This window comes from Somniosus microcephalus, chromosome 16 (assembly GCF_052327205.1).
Source record: "Somniosus microcephalus isolate GS21.2 chromosome 16, FLI_Smic_1.0, whole genome shotgun sequence".
Lineage (NCBI taxonomy): Eukaryota > Metazoa > Chordata > Chondrichthyes > Squaliformes > Somniosidae > Somniosus > Somniosus microcephalus.
The window spans coordinates 20,297,506-20,318,542 of NC_141002.1; the positions used below are offsets into that span (position 1 = coordinate 20,297,506).

The 21,037-nt window shown below is 47.3% G+C and overlaps 1 protein-coding gene across 1 annotated transcript in view; it reads left to right on the top strand.

Moving 5' to 3' along the window:
* The window catches only part of tmtc1 (transmembrane O-mannosyltransferase targeting cadherins 1), a 163,587-nt gene that overhangs the window by 16,973 nt on the left and 125,577 nt on the right, over positions 1 to 21,037 (top strand). Inside the window, exons 2-4 of the mRNA XM_086009783.1 lie at positions 6,626 to 6,803; positions 17,881 to 17,954; positions 20,207 to 20,383. Of these exons, the coding sequence (XP_085865909.1) occupies positions 6,626 to 6,803; positions 17,881 to 17,954; positions 20,207 to 20,383 (429 nt within the window). The remainder of the gene's footprint in view (positions 1 to 6,625; positions 6,804 to 17,880; positions 17,955 to 20,206; positions 20,384 to 21,037) is intronic.

Below are 21,037 nucleotides of genomic sequence, written 5' to 3' on the forward strand. Positions count from 1 at the left end.
GGGACTCAACATCGAGTTCAACAATTTCAGATCATACCCTCGGCCCCTATCTTTTTTTTCTCTCTCTCTCTCACAAGGCAGCTGTCTATCATTTTGCCATTGCCATTTGCACCTCATCTGGAGTCATCTTTTGTTTCTTAACTTGTCCCATTACCATCTCGTTTTGCCTTGCACCATCATCCCTTTTGCCTCTTAATCTCTCCTGCCTTCCATCCTATCACAGACCTTCCCTTTTGATCTTTCCTCCCCCCCCCCCCTTTCTCTGTCCCTACACTTGCTTAAAAACCTGTTCCATCTCCAACTTTTTCCAGTTCTGACGAAGGGTCATTGACCTGAAATGTTAACTCTGTTTCTCTCTCCACGTGCTGAGTGTTTCCAGCATTTTCTATTTTTATTTCAGATTTCCAGCATCTGCAGTATTTTGCTTTTGAATAAGAGAGAATAGCTGGTCAGTTGACACACTTGCTGCCCATCCTGAGGGTAAGCGAGCAGCTATGAACTCTATGTATTGTACTTGTCCGAGTGGGCTTCTTGAATGTTTTTGTGTAGGCCAGACCAGGTAGGGGTAGAGAATCTGTCTCTGAATAACATTAGTGAACCAGTTGGATTTTTACAATAATCCAGCAACTTTTATGGATGGCTTCTCTGGAACGAGCCCAAAATCGACCACGTTTATTAAATGTCTTTCCATAGTGGGATTTGAACTCCCGATTCCAGGGTAGGAGGGAGGACTCAATATCGAGTTCAACAATTTCAGATCATAACCTCGGCCCCTATTTCATTTTTTCTTGTAATTTTTCCACTCCTTTCCCCCCCCCCCTTTCCTTTTGTTTCTCTCTCACACCTGGCAGCTATCTCTTGCCCTGCCAGTACACTTTACACCCAATCTCAGCCTATTACCATCTCGTCTAGCTCTTTTACTTCTTTTGTTTCTTTTATTCTTTTGTCCGATCGCAGCCCTGCCTCCGATCTATCTTTTCTTTCCAGTTTTGAAGAAGGGTTCGACCCGAAACGTCAACTCAAATTTCTGTCCACGGATGTTGCCTGACCTGAGTTTTTCCAGCATTTTCTGTTGTTATTTCGGATTTCCAACATCCGCAGTATTTTGCTATCGTAGGAGGGAGGAAGGGCTGTTTCTGAAAAAGAACAGAAGTGCCCCGTAACGCACACGGAGAGGAGGTGATTTACGGCAGTCAGGAACTTTATAGCTGGCAGCCTAACCGTGCCATCTGTGCGCGCACACTCGGTTGTGGAATGACGCAGGTTGCCGCGACGACTCAGCGGACCGGGGGCGGGGGGGCGCGGGGATCAGCGCCTTAAGCGAAATTCCTGGATGATCGCTTGTTTGCTCCTATGTGCAGCAAATGGTTTCAGGTGGTCTCCTGAATCAGATGGGAGTTCTGATTGCCCCTCTGAGGTCTCTGCATCGCATTCTGGATCGCCGTCAATTCCAAGTGTGTGCTGCCAAATACTGCTGACTTATTTGCACAGATTCAAAAGGCAGAATGGATGGATATCTGTAGACATCAGGAGACAGATTTTATTCATCTTGCAGCGACTGACTTTGACATTGGTCTGATATTTCCCTGCGCATTATTTGAGAAGCCAGCCTTGAAAAACGTCCACGTTTCAACAACAAGAACTTACATTTATACAGCGCCTTTAACGTATTAAATCGCACCAAGGAGCTTCACGGGAATGTTATCGGGCAAAATGTGAGACCGAACCACTTGGGGTGATATTAGGACAGCTGTCCAAAAGCTTGGTCAAAGAGGAAGATTTTAAGGAACGTTTTAAAGGAGGATAGGGAGGCAGAGAGGTTTAGGGAGGAAATTCCAGAGCTTGGGGCCTAGACGGTTGAAGGCACGGCTGCCAATGGAAGGGCGATTGAAATCTGGGATGCACGAGGCCAGAATTGGAGGAACACAGAGATCTCGGAGGGTTGTTGGGCAGGAGAAAATCTGGTCATTAGTCCCACTGCCCCGCTCTTTCCCCATAGCCCTGATAATTTTTCCTTTTCAGGTATATAACCACAGGATATTATGGACCCTATCTTCCAACCCTTCTCCTTCCCCCCATGGGAGGGTGCAGAGGAGGGCAATATGAGTCTCCCCTACACTCAGGCTGGACAGTTAACTCCTTAGGCGCTGAACTATTTTGCAACATGTTCGAATTATCTTCATTATATGATATCTGCAAAGATAATTTCCTACTTTTTCCTCTTTCCACCCCCCTAACTTCCTTGAAAGTTCTTCACTCTTGCTGGGGTATGGTTTCCATAATCTCAGCAGCACGCCGGTACCTCGCCCCTGCAACCTTTCTTCTGGTGCGATTTCAGGTGGAGCAGTATTTGGCCGCTTGGGGCATCATGATTTAGCACATGCATTCTCCAGCAGGCAGCGGCTGATGGCGGTCATGGCCGGGGCAGGCGGTGGCTCATTTTCCCTTTCCCTGGCATGGGCATTTGAGCGCAGTTGTAGCGCTCAGCTTGCCCGCTCAGTGGGTGATTGGGTTATTCTGACAGAGACCAGAGATGGAACCCTGGACGGGTCTGTGCTGAGCTGAGCTTAGGTCTAAGCCAGGGTGGCAGCGGGGGGGGGCAGTTGGTGCTACAATGGGCCACAGTGACACCCCCCATCACGCGTGTGGAAAGGGTAAATCAGCCTGTATTCCTCTTCGTTATCATTGTCTAGTAACTCTTGTTGGAAAGTGTATTTGCACGGACGTTGGGTCGCACAGACGTTGGGTCACAGGGACATTGGGCTGGAGCCCATGCCGCCCTGGTTACTAGATGAAGAATGGTCATCAGAGCAAGGTACCTGAAGAACTCTACACTGGTGGAAATTAAATAGTGCAGATTTTCATCCTTTGTGCTTGGTATTTAATAATTATCTGGGCAGAGGGGAGAATGGAGCGGGCTGCGTCTGGAGGTTGCAGACCTCCCGCCTGATCGCTCTGTCTCCCGAGGTACAAAACATACGAATATGACGCGCAAGAAAAGACCACCAAGTCTGCTCCACACTCACGATGGCTGGAGCTTGGTGACTAAGCACTTCCTCCCCTCCGACAGTCACGGAGCCTCCTGGGAGAGGCAGATAATCAGAGGAGAAACCCAGGAACCCATGGGGCTTAATTAATGGCTAAGTGGAGAAGTGTCTTCAGCAGGGATGAAACATTACGGGACAAAATACAATATTGAGTAGGCGAGTCCAATCTGTTGCCTTCTGTCATTCAGACAACCCTCCACACTGGCCCGAATCCCAGACATTTTTTCAAAAGAAAATATCAACGTGTCAAAGAGCAGGAGGAAGAAGAAACACTAGGCTTAATGCACATTATTAATATAACAAATAGCAGTATAGCACAGGGGAGCACGAAGTATTTGCATACATGCTGTCTGAATGAGATGAAATTTGCTTTCTCTTGTGTTGCAGGGAGCGTCTTAAATCTTATTATCTTCTGAAATGTAGCACAATGCCATCTGGTGCACAGACGGGGGGTTGTGGGGGGAGGTTAGAGGTTAGGCAATTGAATTAACTTGTGATGGTCTAGTGTTAGGCTCCGCTCACAAAAATAAGTCAAAAGCCATTGGTGTCTCCACGTGAGTCGGTTTCTGATACTGAGCACTCCCAACTGTTCAGTGAGGAGCTGCTAGTTCCTTTGCTGAGGCACTAGAGGGGCCGAATGTTAGCGGCTGTTTTTTGCCAAAGGGTGCAATGTGATTTGGGCACTTTGGTCAGTAACGCGTCAGTCTCCCTAGTTTTTACTGGAGCGTGTGCAGTGAGGGTATTAGCGACGCTAAATTAGAAAAGGCAGTCCTGTCAGTTGCCCAGAGTTCCAAAGAGCATGGATAGACTCCCTCTCCTCACCCCTGAGATCACCAGCATGGATAGACTCCCTCTCCTCACCACCGAGATCACCAGCATGGATAGACTCCCTCTCCTCACCCCTGAGATCACCAGCATGGATAGACTCCCTCTCCCCACCCCTATGATCACCAGCATGGATAGACTCCCTCTCCCCACCCCTGAGATCACCAGCATGGGTAGACTCCCTCTCCTCACCCCTATGATCACCAGCATGGATAGACTCCCTCTCCGCACCCCTGAGATCACCAGCATGGATAGACTCCCTTTCCTCACCCTGAGATCACCAGCATGGATAGACTCCCTCTCCCCACCCTTGAGATCACCAGCAGGGATAGACTCCCTCTCCCTACCCCTGAGATCACCAGCAGGGATAGACTCCCTCTCCTCACCCCTGAGATCACCAGCATGGATAGACTCCCTCTCCTCACCCCCGAGATCACCAGCATGGATAGACTCCCTCTCCTCACCCCAATGATCACCGGCATGGATAGACTCCCTCTCCCCACCCCTGAGATCACCAGCATGGATAGACTCCCTCTCCCCAGCTCCCGAGACCACCAGCATGGATAGACTCGCTCTCCTCACCTCCGAGATCACCAGCATGGATAGACTCCCTCTCCCCACCCCCGAGATCACCAGCATGGATAGACTCCCTCTCCCCACCCCTGAGATCACCAGCATGGATAGACTCCCTCTCCTCCCCCCTGAGATCACCAGCATGGATAGACTCCCTCTCCCCAGCTCCCGAGACCACCAGCATGGATAGACTCGCTCTCCTCACCTCCGAGATCACCAGCATGGATAGACTCCCTCTCCCCACCCCCGAGATCACCAGCATGGATAGACTCCCTCTCCTCACCGTGAGATCACCAGCATGGATAGACTCCCTCTCCTCCCCCCTGAGATCACCAGCATGGATAGACTCCCTCTCCTCACCCTGAGATCACCAGCATGGATAGACTCCCTCTCCTCACCCCTGAGATCACCAGCATGGATAGACTCCCTCTCCCCACCCCTATGATCACCAGCATGGATAGACTCCCTCACCTCACCCCTGAGATCACCAGCATGGATAGACTCCCTCTCCTCCCCCTGAGATCACCAGCATGGATAGACTCCCTCTCCTCCCCCTGAGATCACCAGCATGGATAGACTCCCTCTCCTCACCCCTATGATCACCAGCATGGATAGACTCCCTCTCCTCACCCCCGAGATCACCAGCATGGATAGACTCCCTCTCCTCACCCCCAAGATCACCAGCATGGATAGACTCCCTCTCCTCACCCCTATGATCACCAGCATGGATAGACTCCCTCTCCTCACCCCTATGATCACCAGCATGGATAGACTCCCTCTCCTCACCCCCGAGATCACCAGCATGGATAGACTCCCTCTCCTCACCCCTATGATCACCAGCATGGATAGACTCCCTCTCCTCACCCCCGAGATCACCAGCATGGATAGACTCCCTCTCCTCACCCCCGAGATCACCAGCATGGATAGACTCCCTCTCCTCACCCCTGAGATCACCAGCTTGGATAGACTCCCTCTCCTCACCCCTATGATCACCAGCATGGATAGACTCCCTCTCCCCACCCCTGAGACCACCAGCATGGATAGACTCCCTCTCCTCCCCCCTGAGATCACCAGCATGGCTAGACTCCCTCACCTCACTCCTATGATCACCAGCATGGATAGACTTCCTCTCCTCACCCCCGAGATCACCAGCATGGATAGACTCCCTCTCCTCACCCCTGAGATCACCAGCATGGATAGGCTCCCTCACCTCACTCCTATGATCACCAGCATGGATAGACTCCCTCTCCCCACCCCTGAGATCACCAGCATGGATAGACTCCCTCTCCTCACCCCTATTATCACCAGCATGGATAGACTCCCTCTCCTCACCCCCGAGATCACCAGCATGGGTAGACTCCCTCTCCTCACCCCTATGATCACAAGCTTGGATAGACTCCCTCTCCTTAACCCTATGATCACAAGCTTGGATAGACTCCCTCTCCTCACCCCTATGATCACTAGCTTGGATCGACTCCCTCTCCTCACCCCTATGATCACTAGCTTGGATAGATGCCCTCTCCTCTGCCCTAAGATCACCAGCTGAGTGTTTTCATTGCACACTCTTGAATATTTTACAGCAGGAAGACAGTAATTACAGTGATACAATAATGCCATTTTGCCCAAGTTATATTACTATGGTGAAGGGTTCAAATATCAGACAACACAGGTCAAATTCTAGGAAGGCTATGGATGCTGGGACAAATGGAGCTGTCAAGGCTGAGATGATAGATTTTTTTTAGGTAAGGGTATCCAGGGATATGAAGCTAAGGTTTGTAAATGGAGTTGAGGTGCAGATCAGCCATGGTCTAATTGAATGGTGGAGCATGTTCAACGGCTGAATGGCCTCCTCCTGTTCCTAATGCTCCTATGGAAGATGATAATAAGAGCGATCAGGCAGAATAAGTTACCAGTAAGTAATTCTTTACGCAGAGAATGGTTAGAATGGAGTAGTTGAGGTGAATAGCAGAGACGCATTTGTGGGGAAACTAGATAAATACATGAGGGAGAAAGGAATAGAAGGATATGCTGATAGGGTGAGATGTAGTAGGATGGGAGGAGGCTCGTGTGGAGCACAAACACTGGCACAGACCAGCTGGGCTGAATGGCCTGTTTCTGTGGTGTAAATTCTATGGAACAATGACGCGTGTTTCTTTTGCTTTGTACGCATTGTCTTCCAGGTTGAATATTCTGCTGGGTGGCATAACTCCATTGTACTTCCACGTGGTCAATGTGGGCCTGCACTGCGCCGTGACGTCACTGTTGCTCTACACGTGTGACAAGGCTGTGTTCCGGGACAGGCGCCTGGCGTTCTTAGCTGCTCTTCTCTTTGCCGTCCACCCTGTCCACACTGAAGCTGTAAGTAGCTGTCTGAAACTTTGGGCGTAGCATCCTAATGTGGGTTTAGTACAAACATTCTGTCTTACAGGCCCATAAAAGTTTAGGGCACAGCAGAAGGGTCCTGCCTGTGCCAGCTCTTTGTTAGAGCAATCCAAAGCTAATCCCACTGCCCCATAGTTCAGTATCTTTCTCTGCTTAAAAAATTATCCAGTAGTTACTAATAAATCCAGTAAGGAATTCCAGAGAAATTTCTTTACCCAGCGAGTGATGAGAGTGTGGAACTCACTGCCACATGGAGTGGTTGAGGGGAACAACATAGATGCATTTAAAGGGAATCTAGATAAGCACATGAGAGAGAAAGGAATAGAAGGATATGGTGATAGTGAGGTGAAGTAAAATAGGAGGAGGCTTTTGTGGAGAATAAACGCCACCTGTTTCTGTACAAATAATCCGCACTCACTGCAGGTGCTTGTTCCAGACGAGGAGGGATTTCTAGACACAAAAGGCATCAAGGGGTATGGGGAGAGAGCAGGAATATGGTATTGAGATAGAGGATCAGCCATTATCATATTGAGTGGTGGAGCAGGCTCGATGGGCCGAATGGCTTACTCCTGCCCCTATTTTTCTATGTTTCTATGCTTCATCCCACCAGTGTGTTCCTCAAGTTCTTAATCTAGAAGGTGGGAACACTCATTAAGGTATATGAAACATTAAATGGTATGGGGTTTTTACTGCAGATTAAGTCAAGCAAGTAAAACCAGAGGACTTGAGTTTTAATCAACGAAAAGTAAAGTTGAAAAAGATATATCGGGAGGGATGTGTAGACTGAGAGTGATAAATGTTTGGAATACTCTGCGAGACAAGACCATGAGGGACATTCCATAATGGGAGAGGTAGGATGGTAGCTTAGGTTTGCTTGTTTGCTGTGGCGTTGGGATCGGGTGGGAGAGGACATCACAGAATAAAATGGCCAGATTCTCCATGATGGCCTGTTGGAGATCGAGAATTCAGTCGACACTGAGTGGCGGCTGTGAAACAATGTAAGAACTAAAGAGTGTGCATTTCTATAGCGCCTTTCATGTCTTCAGGGCGACACGAAGCTTGATCGCCAATGAGGTACTTTGGAAGTGTACTCACTGCTGTAATGTTGGGAAACGCGGCAGACAATTTGCGCACAGCAAAGTCCCACAAACAGCATTGAAATGAGGTAGAAACAGAAAATGCTGGAAATACTCAGCAGGTCAGGCAGCATCTGTGGAGAGAGAAACAGAGTTAACGTTTCAGGTCTCTCTATCTCTTGCCACAGATGCTGCCTGACCTGCTGAGCATTTCCAGCATTTTCTGTTCCTATTTCAGATTTCCAGCATCTGCAGTATTTTGCTTTTGAAATGAGGTAATATGTTGTGGTGTGTTGGTTGATTGAGGAATAAATATTGGCCAGGACACTGCTGCTCGTCGAAATAGTGCAGTGGAATCTTTTTTTATGCCCACTTGAGAGAGCAGACGGGGCCTCGGTTTGACGTCTCATCCGAAAGATGGCACCTCGACAGCGACGCTCCCTCGGCACTGGCACAGGAGTGTCAGCCTGGATTCTGCTCAGGTCTCTGGAGTGGGGTCTTAAACCCTTGACTGTCTTGACTCAGAGGCGAGCGTACTACCACTTACTGCCTTGCAATGTATCTTACAATTTGCGTTTTTCCCTACATGTTACAAATAACGAATTTTATCGTATTAATAAGAAACGTGCCTATGCTTATTTTAAATTCTTCAATCCTAGTGTGCAATTTAATTGTAAATCTTGTGACAAACAAATCTCCAGACCTTTTCCTTGTTTCTGCCCCACTGCTGTTTTGAACAAGATCACAGCCGATAGGTTGGAATGAGTTTCGAAACCCGCAGGGAATCGGGTGTTGAATTAAACATCAGTTGTTTTGCCAGAAATACTGAGACTCACTCAGAAGGCAGAGATCTAAAATGTGTATCGCTGAGCTTCGAAGATTCAGGCGAACTGAGATTGGGGGCTTGAAACCGCACAGATGGAGCTCTACGAGACAGCTGAACGAGCAAGGCATTCAGGAGTTAAATTCAGCAACTTCAAATTGCTTGCTGAGTGCATCATAGTGTGAAGTTTCTGTGTGGAAAGAATTCACCTCAAGACGGCCAATGTATAAAAAAAATAAGTCCCCGTGGAAGGTGACCCTGGGAAGCTGTGACGAGCAAATAGGAAGAAAGGAGCTGTGGTAGAGACCCAGAAGGACAATAAAGGAGGGAAATTTTTCACCAAGGTGTTTTTGACCTTTTTATAAAAATTCAGAACGGTGCCAGTTCTGAAATATACTGCTGCAAGCAAAGTTATCCTCCAGGGTGGTTATGTTCCAGCTCAGATGAGGAACAGCGTGCTCCAGGCTGGATTTTGCAGTAGAATTGCCACATTCATTTGTACCTCTACATAATAGCACTTTTAAAATGCCCATTTGATTTCTTTCAAACGAGCCCGAGAGATCCTGCCATCTGGTCTTCCCCACCACCCCCGCTCCGATTGCCATTTTCTTTCCTTCCCCTCTTTCGCCCCCCCCCACAACTGTAAGCTTCTCTCTGTCACGATTCGAGTCTCGCTTCAGGTACTTTTTCTTAAGCCCCACGGGGAAGGCCTGCTCCACGGGCAAGCGGGCAATCCCTCTGTGACCCGAAACATGACCTTGCGTGCAGAGACACCTGGGATAAGCAGGTCACAGTTGTACCCCTGTCTTCAGTGGAAGTGCGCACTAAGGCAAAGTCAGAAAGGCGTCCTTCACAATTTTTAAGTCATGCTGATGACAAATAAATTAGAACTCTTTCCCGCCCCCAAAGGGCCATTGATTCTGGGTCAATTGGAGCTTTCAAGACTGAGCTAGATAGATGGATAGATTTTTGTCAGGCAAGAATACCGAGGGGTATGGAGTTGAGATACAGACCAGCCATGACCTGATTGACTGGTGGAACAGGCTTGAGAGGCTGAATGGCCTCCTCCTGTTCCTATGTCTATGTTATGGTGTGGAGGCCCAAGTTTTTGTGTTCCTATTACAAAGGCGTAGAAACCGCCTGACAGATTCTACCCAAACAATCTACTGTATACCCTTTTGGGCACATGGCTGTAATGTCCGTGTGTAATTGAGACACGGACTGCAGAAGTTGGTTATAACAGGTGTTTACTGAATGGAGACAAAACTGGAACTACTATACAAAGTTACTACACAGGCTTATATACAGGGGTGGTCACTACTGGTACTGCAGTATACAGGGGCTGCAGAATATAGTTCCTTCTTCAAGGTACATACACTACAATTCCTCCCCTTTTAGCTAAACAGTACATAACATTCGATTAATAATTAAATAACATATTTACAATTACAGTTGCTATATACATTAGCTGAAGTTAATCAATTATAAATTCAGTCTTTGAGGAGGCTTCCTAATTCTGTCTGGATAACGCCTCTTTGGGGTATCAGGTTCTTCTGGCAAAGTTGATTCGGGATCAACGTCGTTGTTTGGTTCGTCTGCTTCCAATATCACCGATTCTGAGGTAGATGCAATTGTTACTTCGGTTTCATCACCAGGTGTATAGGATCGTGGTGTAGATTTGATGTTTTCCAGTGACTCTAGAATCTGGTCAGCATGGCGTCTTACAATGCTCTCTCCAACGTCCACGGTATACATTAGAGGTCCTTGCCGTGTGCAGATCGTTCCTGGCTGCCATTTCTCTGTGCAGTAGTCCCGGGCCAAAACTGGTTGACCTATCTTGCAACTCCTGGTTGGCCTTTCATTCATATTCTGAAACTGCCTGTTCTCCACATCTCTTCTGATGTTTGGCTTAACCAAATCCAAGCGGCATCTTAGTCTTCGATTGAAGAACATCATGGCTGGAGTTTGGTTGGTAACCGCATGTGTCGCATTCCAGTAAGCAAACAAGAAGTTATCCACCTTGTGTTGTAGGGGTATGTCTTCATTACACATTGCCTTGATAGCCTTCTTGAATGTTTGAACGAACCTCTCAGCCAATCCATTGGTGGCTGGATGATATGGGGCGGATGTGTAATGCTTAACACCATTGTTCTTTAAGAGCCTCCGGAACTCTTCAGACACAAACTGTGGTCCATTGTCAGAGCAAATCTGTTCAGGCAGCCCATTTCTGGCGAATATGGTTCGTAAGACTGTGATAGTTTTTTCTGTGGTGGTTGAGGACATTTTTATTACCTCTGGCCACTTTGTGCATCCACCGCAATTAAAAACATCGAGTCCATAAATGGACCAGCAAAATCAATGTGTACCCTTTGCCATGGAGATGAGGGCCACTCCCATGGATGTAGAGGGGCTTGTGGTGGGGCGTTTTGGACCTTCTGGCATCGTGTACAGCTCTTGGTCATCTCTTCGATTTCTCTATCGATTCCCGGCCACCACACAAACGCTCTGGCTAAGTTCTTCATTTTTACCCCTCCCAGATGACCCTCATGAAGCTCATTGAGCACTCTATCCTTCAATTTGGGTGGAATTACTACTCTGGATCCACACATCAAGGTTCCTCGGCACACTGACAGCTGTTCTCTTCTCGGCGAGAATGCTGGCAACAGTGGTTCGCCATGTGCTGGCCATCCCTTCACCGTTAAATCATAGACCCTGGAGAGTGTCGGGTCATTTCGTGTTTCCTTTTCTATGTTTGCATTTGTCACAGGTAGACATTCGACTATGGTCTAGTGGAATATCTCCACAGGATCCACTGCAGGTGCTTCTTCCACCGTCGGCAACGGTAGGCGCGACAATCCATCAGCATTCCCATGCTGTTTAGTTCCTTTGTACTCGATGTCATATTGGTGTGCCCCTAGGGAAAGGGACCACCTCTGTAGCCGTTGTGCTGTCATTATCGGGACGCCCTTCTTGGGGTTGAAAATGGAGACAAGAGGTTGATGATCAGTTAGTAGAGTAAATTTCTGTCCGTGCAGGTAGTGATTGAACTTCTTCACCCCCCACACCAGGCTGAGGGCCTCTCTGTCAATCTGGGCGTAGTTACGCTCGGCTGAAGTTAACGAGCGTGATGCAAAAGCTATCGGCCTCTCTGAACCATCAAGGAATTTATGTGACAGTACCGCTCCAACGCCGTAGGGAGACGCATCACACGCCAGTCTTATCGGTAGTGATGGGTTGTAGTGAGCCAATACTTCTCTTGAAGTGATCAGGCTTTAAACTTCTGAAAGGCCCGCTTGCATTCATCGCTCCATCGCCATGCTACTCCAGTTTGTAGCAGGGCGTTCAGTGGGTGCAGAATTGTGGACAAATTCGGCAAAGACTTATGGTAGTAATTCACCAATCCGAGGAATGACCTCAGTTGCGACACATTTTCAGGCGCTGGAGCCTTAACTACCGCTTCAATTTTGTCAGGGGACTTATGTAACCCCTCTTCATCAATCACGTGGCCACAATACGATATTTGTTTCTTAAAAAACTCGCACTTGGGGCGATTGGCTCGTAGTCCATGTTCTCTTAGTCTAGTGAGCACCTGCTCTAGGTTGGCAAGGTGTTCACTGTCATTTTCACCTGTCACTAGGATGTCATCCAAGTAACACTGAGTCCCCGGAATCCCTTGCAGGACTTGTTCCATCGCTCTTTGCCATATAGCCGGAGCTGATGCTACTCCAAATACCAGTCGATTATACTGGTAAAGACCTTTGTGAGTGTTTATCGTGAGATATTTCCTAGAGGATTCTTCAACCTCCATCTGCAAATATGCTTGCGCTAGGTCAATTTTTGTAAAACATTTCCCTCCAGATAGTGAGGCGAAAATATCTTCTATCCTCGGAAGAGGATACTGTACTGTGTGAAGGACTGGGTTCACAGTCACCTTGAAGTCCCCACAGATGCGAACCTTCCTTGGCTCCTCAGACTTATTGTTTAACGTTTTCTTCATGACAGGAACGATGGGTGTCGCCTACTCGCTCCAGTCTACCTTAGATAACACGCCTGCATTCTCCAGATTCTCCAGCTTTGCCTCGACGGCTGGGCAAATTGCATACGGTACCGGTCTTGCTTTGAAAAACTTGGGAATTGCATTCTCTTCTATTTTTATCGAGGCGGTTACGCCTTTAAGAGTTCCCAGTCCTTGTTGAAATACCTCTTTAGCGTTAGCTAAGATTTTTGACAATCGTCCAGGTGTGACGTCGTCATCCTTTTTACCAGCCACAGTCAGTGCCTGAATGGAGTGCCAGTCTAAACTTATCTTTCTGATCCATTCACGTCCCAATAACGGTGGTCCACCATCTTGCAGTATGTACAGATACAATTTCTGTATTTCCTTGCCGTTGTATTCGACAGGCACCCTTATTTTCCCTCTGGGGTATACTTTCTGCCCCGTATATGTCTTCAAGACAATGGATGTGTCTTTCAAGGGTATGTGTGAGAATAGCCGCTCGTAGTCTCGTCGATTCATGACGGTCAGGGCTGATCCTGTATCCAATTCCATTTTGACTTGGGACCCTGCTATCGTGAGGATGACCCAAATGGTTCAGTGATCCTCTTTTGCGATTACGTTGTGAAGTTTGAGACAGCTTAGTCTCTTGTTCCCGGATTCACTATCGCTCTTCTGGTCTTCGGAACTACTGTCTGTCATCTTTTGTACTTTCCTGTACTTTTCCTTACTAGTCTTTTGTTGTTAGTCTTCTTCCCGGACCTGCAAACTCGTGCAATGTGTCCCATCTTTCCGCATTGCCTGCATGTTTTGTCCTTGGACCAGCAGTCCTTCTGGTCATGGGTTGTTCTGCCGCAGCGATAACATTTTTCAAATCCCCATGTCATTTCATGGGTGCCGTATTCCTGTGGCTTTTGCTGTATTTCCGCAGCTCCCCTTGCTGCTGCTTCGTACGATACTGCCACGCTGAAAGCCTTATCTAGCATCAGCTCTTTCTCTGAGAGTAACCTCTTCTGGGTTCCTTCACTCAGGAGTCCACAGACAAATTTGTCCCGTAGGGTATCTGCCAGTCCTGCTCCGAACTGGCAGTGCTTTGATAGCTTGCGTAGTTCCGTAAGGTAATCAGCATTGCTCTCATCTTTATGCTGATTTCTCTTGTGGAATTTAAATCTTTCTGCTATCAGCAGCGGTGTAGGATTTAGGTGTTCCTGTAGGATATCAACAATTTCGTTAAAACTCTTCGCCATCGGTTTGACTGGAGTGATCAAGTTCTGCAATAGGCCGTACGTTCTTGTGCCCATTAAGTTTAGTAGTACCGATGCCTTTTTCTCATCGGCTACTTCATTTGCCTTGCAATATACTTCGACTCTTTCCACATACGTGGTCCAGTCTTCTATTGCATTATCGAAGGCAGTGATATTGCCAGTCTTCGGCATCTTGGAGATCTAAGATGGCGCCTCCCGTGCTTTGCCTTCTTCCCCGATTGAACAAAATGGCGCCTCCTGCGCTTTGCCGCCTTCCCCGCTGGATTAAGATGGCGCCTCCCGCGCTTTCTGTCTTTTCCGCTGCTGCTAGCGCTGTTGCTGGCGTTTTTATGCCTTGATGGCGACGCCCTATGGTCTTCGCGCACTTCCCCCCCGTGCTGCTGCCAACGCCGCTCTCCGCAGTCCCCGTGGCAAACTGCAGCTCCTCGCGGCTTTCTGCGCTTCTAATTTCTTTAATTTTAATTACTGTTCCCGTCGTCAGAGCAGACCCTATGGGACACTTTCCTCCCTCTTCTCAGGTCTGTACGCTGCCCGGCTTCGTAGCACCGGCCGCGCCCTGTGTGCTCCACCCTCTCTCTCTCTCTCTCTCCTCTTCCCGACAACGCTGCTCGGCCCCGTTGAAAAGCCACCCGATCGAGCTCTAGCCCGCCACAGCCCAGGAAGGATCAGTGTACTACCTGCCACCAGCCCGATTAGCTGGAACACCATAGACTGGAGAACCAAACCCAGCTCTCGACAGTCTCTCCTGCAAATCTTCGAATTTGATGAATCAGAGGGCGGTTGCCCACGGTCGACGCCCGTTTCTTCTGTTGTTTTTTTGGATTTCTTCCTTCTGACTTCGACCTCTAATAACTTCGCTTCAGGGATGGATCCCCGTGAGGTGGTGCAGAACTGTAGGTAAGTTCGGATCTGTTCGTCACCAATGTAATGTCCGTGTGTAATTGAGACACGGACTGCAGAAGTTGGTTATAACAGGTGTTTACTGAATGGAGACAAAACTGGAACTACTATACAAAGTTACTACACAGGCTTATATACAGGGGTGGTCACTACTGGTACTGCAGTATACAGGGGCTCCAGAATATAGTTCCTTCTTCAAGGTACATACACTACAATGGCTAAATTGTGAGAGCCTTGATTGTAGGACCCTGTCATGGACCAAACACACAGGCCATGGACAAACATACAAGTGGTTGATGGCCCAGTGATCAGTTGCTCCTAGCACCAGGGGGGGTTCATGGTACCTGTTTACCCAGACACATATGTCTGGTTATCAGTTATCTTGTCCTGACTGGTTTTGTTGTGCTGTCTCACCTTCCCCAAGTAGCCGCTCTTCCTGTGAGAGTCTGGAAGGAGCGTTGGCAGTCGATGGAGACTATCGCAAACGATCCCGTCCTCATCCAACATCTTCGCCCGCGTACTTTTCAGGAAGAGTTGCTGAGGAGTGCGAACACCCGTCTGATTTTTCTCGGTGCTGAGCCTAGCTTTAGTGCACCAAAGGCTGTCCCAGCTAAGATAAGTGAACTTCGAATGTAGTGAAGATGGAGCCTTCTGATCTGTATTGGCTTTGAATGATACCGCTGGACGGTGTGGCATCCCAAACACCGTTGGGAAAATGATGACCACCATTTTCAATCTGGATGGCATGAAAGCGCCAGCAACAAGGAGGAACCGAGCTGGTTGAAGGTTTAACTCACTCACTGCGCACCATGCACCCCATTTTATTGGAGTGAAATCTTGAAGTTGTGGTGGAAAATTATACACCTTTTTACATTTTGCACTCACCTAAGGTGAGTGATAGTGGTGCTGGGGAATGGGACTCTTCCGATTTCAGTCATAAACATTCCCAGGTCAGGTATTAGTAAAGGCAGGTGCAGATTAAAGCTCCGTCATCAGTCCCAGCAACTTTCCTCAGCTCTAACCTCAGTGGAGCATCCCCTACTGTACCAGTGTGACAATTTAATTTTCCATTTCCCACACCAGCCCTCTCTGAGTGACACTGCCAATTAGGGACGTGCACTCTCGGGGCTGGGTTGAGGCTGCAATAAGTTATTTCACATAGGACCATTGCAGCCAACGACGAGGAGACTTTCGCTGTGGGCTGGTTTCGCTCTCGGGAGGTGAAAGGTCTGTGTTTAACCCGCCCCATCCCTCATACTGTCTTTGCTAAGGCCTCACTCACTGCGCTTGAAAATAATTATATGAGCACACTTTTGACTTTAAGTGAATATCATATTTTAAATCCCCCAAAAATAACATGCTTAGGAGGCTCAGAGGAAAGATAAACAAATAACAGTTTGTGTTGCTGAAAGTTAAATCAATTTGTTTCAGTCTTACACAAAAGCATCTACTATGTCTGGTAGGACGTTGCTTTCAATGCTGAACTTATATGTTAAATTTAATTTTCTATAAAAACTGATCTGTAGTTTCCTAACTTTCATCTTGTGTCTCATCATTCGGTCATTTTTATTTGGGTGCAGTTCCGGGCAGTCTTCCCCTTTCCCTTGGTTTAGTGTGTCAGCAGTTTTACTCCTTAGTTCCGACTCTCTTTCTCAGGCCTTCGACATTTGACATCTAAATTGTTCCCAGCAAAATGCAATACCCGAGCAATTTCAGAGAAAACTCCACCCAGAAGAGAACAGTCTTGTCCTTTGCAAGTGCTGCAATTGTCATTCATTTATTAGTCCATTGAATAGCCGGGATCGATCGAGTTTTTGCTGCAGCACTTTGTGTGACTACTTTACAATGCATGAACTTAATTGACTTGGGTGAAAGGACCGTGCTAATACAGCTCTGCTGTTGCAACTGATTCCCCAGGCCTTTTCACATCCATTTTATGGAATGCTCTTGCATTTTTGTGGACCAGGAAGGGCGTGTGGGATGAGGATGTGAGAAGAAATGGGGAGGCAAAAAAAAAATTGAAGTAAGATAAATGTAGCAAAGTAATTTTTTTGAGTTTGAGTTCTTTAATGATTCCCTCTCTCCAGCCATGCCTTAGTGAGAAAATGCCCAGCAAGGTGTGGCACTGAGCCTTATCTCGGGCTGATGCACTCGGTTCTGATCCCTAAATCTGTCCTCATTTAGCCAATCTTGGGTAATGGGACTTTGGGATGCTACCATTTAAAAAGAAAAAAAGACTTGCATTTATATAGCGCCTTTCACGACCTCAGGATGCCCCAAAGCGCTTTACTTTTTGAAATGTAGTCACTGTTGTAATGTAGGAATCGTGGCAGCCAATTTGCGCTCAGCAAGATCCCACAAATAGCAGTGAGTTAAATGACCAGATCATCTGTTTTAGTGATATTGGTTGAGGGGTAAACATTGCCCAGGACACTGGGGAGAACTCCCCTGCTCTTTGAAATAGTGCAAGGGTATCTTTTACGTCACCTGAGAGAGCAGACAGGGCCTCGGTTTAACGTCTCATCCGAAAGACGGCACCTCCAACAGTGCAGCACTCCCTCAGTACTGCACTGGAGTGTCGGCCTGGATTATGTGCTCATGTCTCTGGAGTGGGACTTGAACCCATGACATTCTGATTCAGAGGCGAGGTGCCACGGGTGACATCTAAAGCCATAGGCTATGGGGGAGGGGAGGGGTGGGTGTTGGGAATGAATCAGCCAACGTTTCCTATCCTATCCTGATCACTTATTGCGCACACTAGGTGAGGACAGAACAGGGCTTTGTGTGTATCGGGCATGCACTCAAGTAGCCTTGCAAACACTCTCGAGTTCGTGGGTGAAGAGGCTCTGGTAGCCTACTGCTGACAGTGGAACCATTCCCAGTTGACAGGAGGGATACGGAGGATATGGGAGGGGAAGCGAATCCTTTTCTGCCATCATTATTTTGACTTTCTGTGTGGATGTGCTTCTCATGTCAGTGGTTGTTGTTTTTTCAGGTGACGGGGATCGTGGGACGAGCAGACGTGTTAGCTTGTGTCCTCTTCCTATTGGCTTTTCTCTCCTATCTTCGGTGCGTACAACTGTCATTTCTCCATTAAACTAATGAACCGCTTGCAGAACTCTTTTTTATATAAAGTGACTTTTTTTCTTGTTTCTATGCCTTGTGTTTTAGGTTTTATTTTTACTAATTGCCCTAGAAGTGATTGGTAGTTTTAAATTATAAGATATTTTTGATATGAAATCAAATTCAATATTCTAAAGATTAATAATTCCCAAAGTCCATCTGGAGTCACTGGAACACCACTGGCCCCAAACAGGAGATGGGTGAGCCATTAAAAGTGCTATCCATATCAGTTTGAGACAATGGAGGTCATTAACACATTTGAATATTTCTGAGTGATATTTACATGTGTCAGAAGGGCTTAATTTATTGGAGCTCAGTCAGGGAAGTACACACCTCAGAGGCCGGCAGTCAGTTTGAATGACAGTTCAACTGGCCAATCCCTGGACGTGGAGAGTGGGGGGGGCCCAGAGGTCAAACTTTTGACTCCCATCCAGCTAAGAAAGTGAAGCACGACCTGACACAGCTGGTAAGAACTTCAGGCCCAGGGAGAGAAGCTCTCTTAAGCATAGTGCTGACTTGATTCAGGGAGGGCGCTGGTCTGGAATTGGGCTGTTACTCGGGTAGCATGGCATGCATTGTTGGTTTTTCTATGTTACGAGGTACGGTATGAAATAAGTTGACTTTCGTTGATCTGTTCGTTCACATGTATGAAAAATGAATTAGCTTGTTGATATCGAATAGGCCTGATCTTAATAGAGCGGCATCAGATTGTCCTGCCGAGTGGGGAGAATCAGATGTGGGGGCAGATGTGAGATTGCAGCATCCAGTTCATTGTTATAACCCCCCGCAGTCTCTCTCTTTCCCCCACCACCCCCCTCCCCCAGGCCTACAATCACGTAACTAGATTTTGGGCAGAGAAGGTAAATTTCTAATCATTGGGGATGTCAAGTCCACTTCAGTAAGAGACAAGTGACGCTAAATCCAAGATGATGTTCGGGTTAAGAGAACATTAGTGCAGACCCAAAATTTGTACCCATTACGTTCCGGTTTTTGGTGTCGTCACCAGAACTTGTAATTAACGTGAATTTGACCGTCAATAAGACGGGTGATTTGGTTCTGTGTGACGTTAGTGCCAAATCCCGCCAGTTTGAGACTTGCTGCTCGCGTATTGAAAATTGTGCGTAGAGCCCTGCAGGAAGGGAAGGACCGAGAGATTTGTCGCAGACGGTGGCACAAAACGGGAGGTACAGGATCGGCCGCCCGTTGTACGCAGTGCCTGGTACTTAGTTCCATTGCAGCCAATAGAACTGAATACCAGGCACTGCGTATATCGGGCGGCTGATCCGATAACGTTGGAGACGAACTTCTAGGCCAAAGTGTTTCTGAGCTGGGTCAGATCACCTGTCCTAAAAGAAAATCATTAACTGAATATTAAAGCAATTAGAAAAAAAATCTTGCCGATGGGCCAAAATGGTGCAATAAAAACTGAAATATGTTGAAAGTAGATTGTGGATTACAGCCTCTGTAAAGAGGGAAGACTGGTTCATTTTTTTGGTTGTGGACCCTTCGCCAGGACTGACAGCTGTAAGATAACCAAGGGCGTGCTTGTCTAACAGCTCTGTTGTGTTTCCATCCTTTCCCAGCATCTGAAGGTGTTTTTTTTGCTTTTAACTTTGGTACAATACTGTATATGGTAAAGTGGCTGTGAATAAGTTGAACTGTTGCATCGGAAGGAGTGCAGCGAAGATTCACCAGGCTGATACCTGGGATGGTAGGAATGACGTATGAGGAGAGATTGTGTCGATTGGGCTTGTACTCACTGGAGTTTAGAAGATTGAGAGGGGATCTCATCGAAACCTATAAAATTCTGTCAGGCCTGGACAGACTAGATGCAGGAAGGATGTTCCTGATGGCCGGGGAGTCCAGAACTAGGGGTCATAGTCTAAGGATAAGGGGTAAGCCATTTAGGACTGAGATGAGGAGGAATTTCTTCACCCAGAGAGCGGTGAACCTGTGGAATTCTCGCCCACAGAGGGTGGTGGAGGCCAGTTCATTAAATATATTCAAGAAGGTGTTGGATATATTTCTTAAGGCTAAAGGGATCAAGGGATATGGGGAGAAGGCAGGGACCGGGTACTGAATTTGGATGATCAGCCATGATCTCATTGAATGGCGGAGCAGGCTCGAGGGGCCGAATGGCCTACTCCTGCTCCTATCTTCTATGTTTCTATACTTGACAATCTTTCTCTTCTTTGCAGGAGTGTGAACTGTAACTATATTGGGGAATATTTTCCTCCCACCAGCTCTCCGTTCTTCCTGTTGCTAAGTCTGTTCCTCGGGACCTGTGCGATGCTGGTCAAAGAGACGGGAATCACTGTCTTTGGAGTGTGTCTTATCTATGACCTTCTCGTTCTGTGCTCTAAAAGGCTTCTGATGTAAGTGCTGATGAGTTTCTTATTACATGTTTAGCAGGTACCAAAAAAAAAATGTTTATTTACAAAATTGAATTTGCAATTGACTTCGCTACTGCTCTAAAGTCGCCAAGACCAAACTGGGGTTGGGCTAGGAATGCAGCAGGGGATGTGATCATGTCTGGTCTTTTTTGATGATGATAAATTCATTGTAACTTGTAGTAACCTTGCATCATTTGCTGAAAGATGCCACACTTGTCAGGATTCAACCCGTTTCTTTCTGGCTCCAATATCAAGTAAGATCACAGGAAGTGCTTCATGAATAAAACCCAAGGTCCATCTAATTCACCACAGAAGGCAGTAGAGGCCAATTCATTAAATATATTCAAGAAGGAGTTGGATATATTTCTCAAGGCTAAAGGGATCAAGGGGTATGGGGAGAAAGCAGGGACCGAGTACTGCATTTAGATGATCAGCCATGATCGCATTGAATGGCGGAGCAGGCTCGAGGAGCCGAATGACCTACTCCTGCTCCTATCTTCTATGTCTGTTTCTATGTTTCTATCATCTACCATCCTGGTAGTCGCCTGATACAATGATAGTGGAGTTATTGACCAATCAGAGCAACAATCTCTATCAATGAGTCTACAACAGACCCAGACACAAGGCGAGGAAAAC